The sequence below is a fragment of the Coloeus monedula genome (genome assembly GCF_965178545.1).
Source record: "Coloeus monedula genome assembly, chromosome: 20".
Classification (NCBI taxonomy): domain Eukaryota; kingdom Metazoa; phylum Chordata; class Aves; order Passeriformes; family Corvidae; genus Coloeus; species Coloeus monedula.
Genome location: NC_138800.1, coordinates 7,343,906 through 7,353,112, shown reverse-complemented (window position 1 = coordinate 7,353,112; position 9,207 = coordinate 7,343,906). Strand labels below are relative to the sequence as shown.

Here is a 9,207-nt window from a genome sequence, read left to right as displayed (position 1 = left end):
ACCAATCAGCGGCGGCCGCAGGGGAGGAGCCGTCCGGGAGGGGCGGTGAGAGACCAATGAGAGGTGGCGGGGGCGTTACGTCACCAGGGGTGAGTGTCACCGTGCGCCGCGGCGCCCCCTGCCGGCCCCGGCGCTGCTCCGGGCCCGGCTCCGCCGTGGCGCTCAGCGGGAGCGGAGCGGAGCCGCTCGCGTTCCCCGCGGAGGGGGCTCCGAGGGCACGGGGGCTGCCGTCCTCCCTCGGGACAACGCGGCCTTTGGCTCTCCGCACTCGCTGTTTGCCCTCACGAACGCCTCCGCGTGAGCTGTTCCACGGCGCGCACCGCTGCGCGAGAGGTGAATAACCCAACAGGGATTTCTTGCGCACAGGGGGACAAACAGCAGCACCGGGCGATGCGCCAGTACCTCGGAGGGGTCACGACAGATCCCTCGTCTCCAAGGAGGTCTTCCAAGCCGGAACACCAACCAGGACCTGGGGAGGAAGGACGGAGTGGCCTTTGCCTGGGCACGGTGACAAGCGGTGGGTCACGGGACACGAGGTATTGCTCCTGGTGCCTCCGTCTTCCTGGCGGGAAGCGCATGTGGCCAGCCCTGAGCGAGCTGCCTGCTCAGATCGGACCTCTGGGGATTAAAGTAATTCTAACAGCGTGATGTTGCATTGCATGTGGCTGTGACTGCAGAGCCATGAGCCTCAGAAGAGATATAAACAGTACTTTGGGGTTTCCTCCATCTAATTCTCTTTGTGAGGCAGGTGAGATGATAAGGACTAAAGGCAAGACACCTTACTCTGCAAAAATCACCTTGCAATCCATAAAACAATGAAAGACTCCATTTCCGACAGCAGATTCCTGTCAATTGTGTTTAACTTTTCAGTAGTATCTCATGTACACATCTGCTTCCCAGCTCTGGCATTTCCTGTTGGAGACACAAGCCCCACGTCTAGCACATAAGACTGATTTTCAGGGGAACCATCTGAAAGTATGACTCCTTCATCTCACGGCGTGGCGTTCCGGGATCCTTTGCGCAAGAGATCAGATGATGCAAACTCGTGTGTGAGCCAAGCATGGTACAGCATCAGAAGAGCCCCGAGGAAAGGGAGAGTAAATTGGCTTCTCTTTATTGGGGCTCATCTGTGCTGCACAATTTTTAGGAGAGGAAGAAGCAGGAAACAGGGGTTATGCATCAAAAGGATGCCCCAGATCAAATGAAACTGGAAAAGCCAAAAGACCTCAGTCATCAGGATGTTCTTAAACCAAAAGGGAGAAGGAATGTCATGACGGAATTTAGCTATCTTGGAAGTGATCACCACTATACAGCTTTAAGTCCTCAGTCTGCAAATGAATTGCTCTGGATTTACCCAGAGTAACTGAGCTCATTTCCCTTTTTAGCCGATAAAAGCCCAGTTGTCTGGAACTCCAACAGGCCAATTGTAAAAGCAGCATGTGGCAAAGGCTGATGAGTCACCAGCTCATTTGCTCAGCAGCCAGTAACAACAAACCCTTCACATTGCCTTAGGCCAGCCGAGGAGAGCTCTGACTTCCCCATCCCTGGGAGAACAAATACGCAGGTTGGGGACTGATCTGCCTCCTCCTTCTCTTCCTCCTCCCTTTCCTCTTCCTCTCCCACCTCCTCATCTCTGCTTTGTGCCAGTGCTGCGGCACTCCAAAAGGTGGTTACTCAGGAGCTGGGGCTTTTGCCTCACCACACTCCACAGTGCTTCCAACCATGGAGCAGGACTGTGATTTTCTCCTGAAGACCGGCAGCAAATGGTTCCCCATGAACTGGAAAGATGGAGTAGCTCAGTCTTTGCAGATTCCTCGCAGAGGGAGCGAGGGATGACCCCACAGCAGGGAAGTTAAAACTGCTAATACTGTTTGGCAGCACTTCACAAGATCAAATCAGCACTTGGTTTTCCAGCAGAGCACTTCCAAGAAATCCCACTGGTGATAAAAGTTTCAAGGTAGACAAAAATATCTGTGGCTGTAGAGCAGCCACAGCAGAATAGAGTCTTGAAAGAGAAGCAGCTCTGGGAATTCTGCTAGGGAATGTCCTGTACTGGCCACCAGCATCAAACAGGCACCAAGTTTAGCATCCTCCCCAGTCATGAGTGTGGCTTCAGCCTTCTACAGGATTTACTGCCTCTGAGCTTCTGCCAAGGTGATCACAGCGATCTCATCCGGATTCCAGCGCTCCCAAGTGACTTTGCTCCCCGCCAGCTTCCGTGGGTGGGTACCCAGCAGGTGGCATCCACGTCCAACACTTGTGCTGGAGCCTCACCTTCCTGAAGGCTTCTTCTTCACTTTTATGATCCCAGGATCTGTTTCTTCATTAATGTCTATTTTTCATTTGAATTTATTTTAAAATTTCAAAATATTCACTGGTTTAGTGCTTCTTTAACTATTCTTTTTCCTTCCCAAGGATAAAGTTCACTCATCATCCCTCTGTGTTCAGTGGCAGAGCATGTGACCTTTATATAAGGATCATCAGAAAATAGATTTGTTAACAAATTTACAAAAAAATACTTGGGATCTCTCCATCTCACCAGTGAGAAATATGTTGGGTCTAGGCTGGGAGAAATCAGGGCACATCATATCTCCATAATCTTTATACTTGGGAAAAATAGGTTTTGTGGGTGGGAACAGGAGTGCTGAGTAAGTTCAAGCAGCATTCCCTGACAGCCTCGCTTTCCAGCCCAGTTATTTGGCAAGGAGAGGCACTGGATTTGGGTGTTACAGTCATCCTCCAACAATGGAAGTGTTGCAAAATATGTAGCACCACATATTAAGAAGGGATTAGAAGTGGGGAACCACAAGGAGTAGGAAAACAGGAGCAGCCTTAGAGCAGAGCCTCAGGCACTATTGCAGAAACATGTTTTCTGGAGCAGGATTACAGCCGTGTTACAGCCTTTGTTTGCTTGACAAAACCATAGATACAATCCCGGGTTTCCACACGTCTGTGCAGATCCTGCCATGCCCCTGACTCCAGGAGCAACCATCAGCCCTCACAACTCTGCTGAGTATAAATCAAGATCTCATCTGCCAGTGAGAGTGTGGGGGATTAGGAATTGCTCTCCCTGCTCCCAGAGGCACTGAGGAGATCCACGCAGAACCCAAACTATTGAGAAGTTTTGAGCCGGAGGTTAAGAAACCCAGTGGAAAAGAAAAACTTCTGCTCAATCTCTATCATGTTTTAAATCTTCTCTTCTCAAGTTTCTAAGGCTTGGATTACACCCAGGAATAGACTGCTGCTTATTAATTAATTCCTTTGAGGCTGTTCAGAGTCATATTTAACAGTAGTCTTATTCTGGGTTTGTTGGTCCAGCGTTGCCATAAGGATGACAAGCAGGAACCGGTGTGGTGGATTACTGACTCTAGCCCATGGTCTGTCTAATCCAGCCTTGGCAGTGCAGATCCAAGTACCTCAAATGTGAGGGCTGGATCCTTTGCTCTGGAGAGTTACGGAGTACTTGCCTCCCTGAAGAGGTTCCTCCCAGTCTGAGTCATTAGTGGCTGCTTTACATTCTGGAACATGAGGTTTACGTCCCTCCAAAACGTAATGGAAAGGTGGAGAACACAACCCACAGAACTCTAGACCTCAGTAATTAGACACCCACCAGATTAATTATACCCTGTATAAAAAGAAAAGTGTAAAAAGCCATTACGAAAGTAATTCTTACCAGGTCTAAACAACTGCCTTTCAGTGCCTCTGGCCAGGTGACACCTTGATTTTCTAGTCCCTCTTCCTTCAGCAGATCCCGAAGCCCACTGCAAAACAGGACACTGCCATTGCTCCAGAAGAACCTCAGCTCACCTCACTGCTTGCCATGGACCAGTTGATGCTGGGCCTCACATCATAACAAACCCCCCACAGAACAGCTGTTGTCTGACAATCTTTTCCCTTACTCTCATTTCTACATTAAAAGAAATACTCCCAAACTCCACTCTTTCCTTCTTTACATCCTCACTTACTCCCAACACCTCCTTCTTCTCCAGAGTGTCAGTCGGTGCAGTGCAGTGACCAGAGGGAGCACGGACTTCCCTGCACTCTCCTGCCTTTGGCTCACATTGTAGAGGGAGCACATGAGCCATTTCCTAGCCAATTCCTTTGAAACCCTCTCTGTTTCAACTCAGCTTAATTCCAAACCACAAAGATCACTTTACTCCTAGGAAGAGCATTTGGATTGAAGTTTGTACTGAACCATAAACCAACATTTAGTTGAATACTACAAGGACAGGACAGTTTTTAGAAGGGAGAGTGAGAACTCTCTCTTTAAGGGACTTTTGTACACATATACTTTTTTAACTGAGAGTGATTCCCTGTTGGTTTTAAGGGTAAACCCATATACACAGAGTTATATTAACACTCAAAGGTGACCCTTGTTTGCAACAGCCCCACAAATAACCAGTGCTCTGTGCTCCTGTGCTGTGTGTGCAGGCAGCAGCCCCAGAGCAGGAGCCCTCCCTGCCCACATCTGTGCCACTGAGTTGGGACATGGCGTCCACAGATAAAAAAAACACCAAGGACACATCCCAGGCTCCTCCTGCTCATGAAATGCACTTTATGGCTCTGCTGAGCCCATTCCTGATGACTGATGTGCCTGCAGGGACACTGGCAGCAGTGACAGCACGTTTGAAGGCTGCGAGGACCCCGTGCTTTGTGACCATGTCACCATCACCCTGTCGAGGTACAAGCAGCATTTCCAGACAGATTTCCACGTAGCCAAGTGCTTCAGTTCTGCTCTGGGCACACACAGCCCAGGCACAGCTGTCCCAGCAGAGGGAACAGCGGGGACAGATCCTCTGGCTCTATGCTGGGAGGTGCCCAGGGCTGAGCTAAGCACAGGAGCAGCCTGGGGGTACATGCTGGTGAGCAGGACAGTGTCTGCTCTCTCCTCTGCCAACATGCAGTTCAAAGTCTGAATCAGTGAATTTTCTCATTTTCCACTCAAAAGAGGACATGGCAACAGAGCTTTGGGAAAAAAGGGACAAATCGGAGTCTACTCCTGCTCTAGGATAATCTAGGATAAAATCCCTGCGGCTTAAAACAGTGCTGTGAATACCCAGAAAGCTGGGGAAAAAAGGTATTATTTTTGGCTGAAAGTCTTTATGGCTGATGCAGGAACTCTCTCATTAGTTACTCATTGCCTCAGCAAGTCTCATAAAACAGCCAGCAGAGCCCAGCAAATACTTTTCTTCAGTGTTCAAGGAGCTCAGAAATACAGGAATTGAACGAGGCCTTGAACCCATTTTATGGACTCACTTCTTACGAACTACCATAAAATATTAAAATTCAGACCCTATAAATAAGGAGGGGAAAGAACTGTGCATTTCCCAGCAGAAGCAGCCTCTCCAGAGAGTCTTCCCAAGGTAAGTCCAGTGCTACCCGATCCAGAGACAGGTTCCCCTGGCTGACGGGTGATTGGAGACAACAAACTCATGTAATGGAGATTAGAGACATAAAACCCCACTTGGAATCTGCTCTGAACTGGAAAATGCCCTGCAACAATCGACTCAGTTTATTCCCTGGTGACCCTGTCCCCCGATGTGAGGGCTCTCCCCAGGGTGTCTGATGGCAGCAGGGATTAACCCCTGCGAGCCCTGACGGAGGCAGCAGTGCTGTGACCCTCTCTCCAACAGAGCCAGCTGGGCCCCTCTGAGATGGTGCAGAGATGCAGCCTCGCCGTCCCCTACGGAGTGCCTGTCCTTGCCATTTCCTTCTTGGCATGTGTGGCCACAGGTAAGGAATGGAAAAAACCCCATCCTGGCTTTGTCCAAGCCCCATCACACCAACTGTTGAAACTGCCCAGGGCTGGGTGATGTGCCACAGCAGCATCCCAGCTTTTGAGTGTTCTGGAGGTCATCCCCAGAGGACTGCCTGAAAACTGGCCTCTGATCTGAGAATAGCAGAGAATGGAATGGGGAAACTTCAGTGTTTTCTGACATTATTGCAGCAGGGATGATGAGGCCACAGTTTCCAAACCTGCTCTAAGCAGTGAGAAGTGTGATAGCTTTGGCCACGTGGGAACACCTTCAGGCAGGGACCTTCAGACTTCTTTATATTCACAGGGCCTTAGTACCTTTATATTCTGAGCTATATTTTTTATTCATTATTCTATGGCCCAGGCTGCAGTAGCGAGTTCCGTCCCATTACAGTAATTTATTTCCCATACTGGTTGTTCATTTAGTATGTCCTGAGGTTTGTACCTTTGACAAACTGCAGCTCTGCAAGAGCCAGGATACAGCTGATTAACTAATTTATACTCCCAAGGGCATCCAGCTTCAACTGAAAAACAGAATATCAAACAGTGAGCACAGTGGTGCTGCAGCACTAATGGGCAGCAGGAGGGTGATGGGATGGGAATGACCTTTTGCTGGGTGTCACATGGTCATTCCTGGTTTCAGACATTTTGTTGTCACAGCTCAGGCCTTGGTGTTCTGCAAAAGCCTGATTTTTATTTTAAATAACTGTGGAGCTTTGAGATGAAGACAGCTTCTTGTCTCAAAAACTAACATTCCACCTGAAAACAGCAAACCTGGTAGATTGAAACCTGAAAGTCTCATCCCTCCTCCAAGGTCAAGGCCTGGAGAAGTGAGCAGGGCAGCTTTTGTGGGAAGAATATGGCTTAGGATACTTAAATGTCCTTGTCCTCCTTCTTCTGCAGGTTTGGAACTGTCTGTAAATAACCATGCTGCTGACTTCACCCTGTCTACAGAGCTTGGCCCTCCCATCTCCCTCTCGTGCCTCGTACACAACAGCAGCCAGGCTGAGGAGCTGCTCTGGTACCGGGGAGATGGGCAGGTGAGTCTGAAAGATGGCAATAAAGTGAACATCAGTAACATCTGCATATCCCCGGTCAACGAGTCTGACAACGGAGTCACCTTCACGTGCAAGCTGGCACGGGACAAGTCTGTGCAGGTGTCTGTGATCCTGGACGTGCACTGTGAGTCGCCGTGGTGGATTTCCGTGGGGAATGGCTGGGGTGGGATGGAGTCATGGGCCGAGCAGCTCTGTCTGGGCGGTGTTTTGCCTCCTTGTATGCTGTCTTCACCAGGAAAAAATGCGTTTAGGAGGAGATAACTCACATGCTAAGACACTCCCTTCCCACAGTGGTGCTTATGGCCTGATCTAAGGCCTCTTTTATAGGAGTGGGTGGGCCCTTACAGAAAGATATTCTATGTCCCTGCCTCCACCTAGATTATTTCCCAAGGATACAAGTCAGGGCAGAGGAAATACTGGAGTGACAGTCTCTGCCACTGATTGCTCTCCTCATTCCCGGGGATCAGGAAAGGCTGCACTACTGTGATGTGTTAGACCACTGGACAAGGGATGTGTGAAGGGAACTTACTTTGTGTTAAATGGCAGGCATTCTACAAGCTCCTGAAAGGAGGTTGGAGCAAGGTGGGGTCAGTTTCTTCTCCCAAATAACAAGTGATAAGAGGAAATAGCCTCAAGTTGTGCCAGAGGAGGCTTAGACTGGGTATTAGGGAAAATTCCCTTACTGAAAGGATCATTGAGTCCTGGCACAGGCTGCCCAGGGCAGTGGTGGAGCCACCATCCCTGCAGGGATTTAAAAGATGTGTAGATGTGGCACACGGGGACATAGTTTCGTGGTGGCCCTGGCAGTGCTGGGTTAATGGGCAATTTGAGAAGGCTTTTCCAACCTAAATGGTCCTGTGATTCTATGGGCAGCATTATTAATGACCCGTTGAACTGCATTTCTGTGAACAGTTCCTCCCCGGCTGAGTGGAGAGGAGACCCTCCATGTGGAAGAAGAAAAAGATGTTAGTCTGACCTGCAACTCCAAGTCCAACCCTCAAGCCCAAACCACTTGGTACAAGGACAACCACAGCCTGACCCTGCAGCAAAATCATCATGAGCTGCACCAGACCAGTGAGGTCTTTCAGCTCTCCATCAAGAAAGTGCAGAAGTCTGACAATGGGACCTACACCTGCGTGGTGGAATCACCCTTGGGAAATGGGACAAGGGATTTCCACCTCATAGTTGAAGGTAACAAGGCTGCTGCCAAACATTAAGCTTTACAAATAACTCTCTGTTGTCTTTTATAATGACAGCAATCCATTTATATTAAGAAGCATAAGTGGAGTGTGGTAAATTCCTTGCATGGACTTCTGAGGGCACAGCAACAGCCAAGGAGCTCTCCCTGCACCTGTGCCTGGGACCACAGCACCAGGAAGGGCCTCTCCTGCTCTACCTGTTATTCAAAAGCATTTGGCAAGTGTGACCCGGGGAGGGCTCATCCATCACTGTTGCTCTTCCCACGCTGACAGTGTGGTTTAAAGCACCTCAGGTCTTACTTGAAGCATCTTACTCTGACCACAGTATTCTGTCGTGCCCAAAGAGCTCCTTAAGGCAAGAGAAGTTGTGCTCCAGAAGTGACTACAGGGGCTGGGTGTTCAGGGCTCAGACAGGTGACTCTAAATAAGGTGACCCACCAGGCACTTATGTCCCACCTCTGCCCAGACCCCTTTCATTTCTACCCTCCTGGCACAGCGAGGGAAGCAATGTTACCTGTGGCAGTGGTACCTCTGGACAGCCTTATTTCTGAGCATAACAGTGCCTGGGGGATCTTCTTCAGTTCACTAAGATACAGGCTCAGCCCCCTTCTTTCCAGGGGACTAACACACAGAGTCAGTCTGCAGACAGCAGAGAGAGCAACAGTTAACTCAGTGGTGACAGCTGTGGGAAGAGAAATATGTCTTTCCACAGTCCTGTGAGATGTTCTGGGTTATGTGGCTGCACTAATCTCTCACATATCCAACCTCTTCTTTCCTGACAGATAAAAAACCTGTTTTTCCCAAGGAGGCCGTTATTGCTGCTGTCGTGGTGGTTACAATCACAGTATTTTTTGGAATTGTGGCTCGAAAAGACAAAATTTTTAAGGTATGGAAAGCTCTAGTTTCATAGGAAAAAAATAATATTATTTGCTGCATTGCCCTGTTTTTTTCTACCTTTTCTGTTCTATGTCATAATGTTTCTTTTCACTGTTAGAAAACTGCTACAAACTACCTTCTGCTTTAGAATTACCAGTAGATAAATCAAGTATTAGATATTTCATGTGGAAGGCATTATGTACTTGCAATATTTGTAACAATATCCCCATGGCCAGGAAACGTGAAAGATAACAGGACTATTTCTTTCTTTTCAGTGCTTCAAGAAACCAAAAGAAACAGCTCTGTAAGTATTTGACTG

At 48.8% G+C, this 9,207-nt stretch overlaps 1 protein-coding gene across 1 annotated transcript; it reads left to right on the top strand.

Annotated features, from left to right (window-relative positions):
• Positions 1-47: 47 nt before the first annotated feature.
• Positions 48-9,196, top strand: TMIGD1 (transmembrane and immunoglobulin domain containing 1; the record flags this gene model as incomplete). Its single annotated transcript, XM_082294928.1, has 6 exons — positions 48-2,222; positions 5,634-5,733; positions 6,659-6,937; positions 7,726-8,004; positions 8,795-8,898; positions 9,164-9,196. The coding sequence occupies exons 1-6, from the start codon at positions 2,043-2,045 to the stop codon at positions 9,194-9,196; spliced, it is 975 nt and encodes a 324-aa protein (XP_082151054.1). The 5' UTR covers positions 48-2,042.
• Positions 9,197-9,207: the final 11 nt, after the last annotated feature.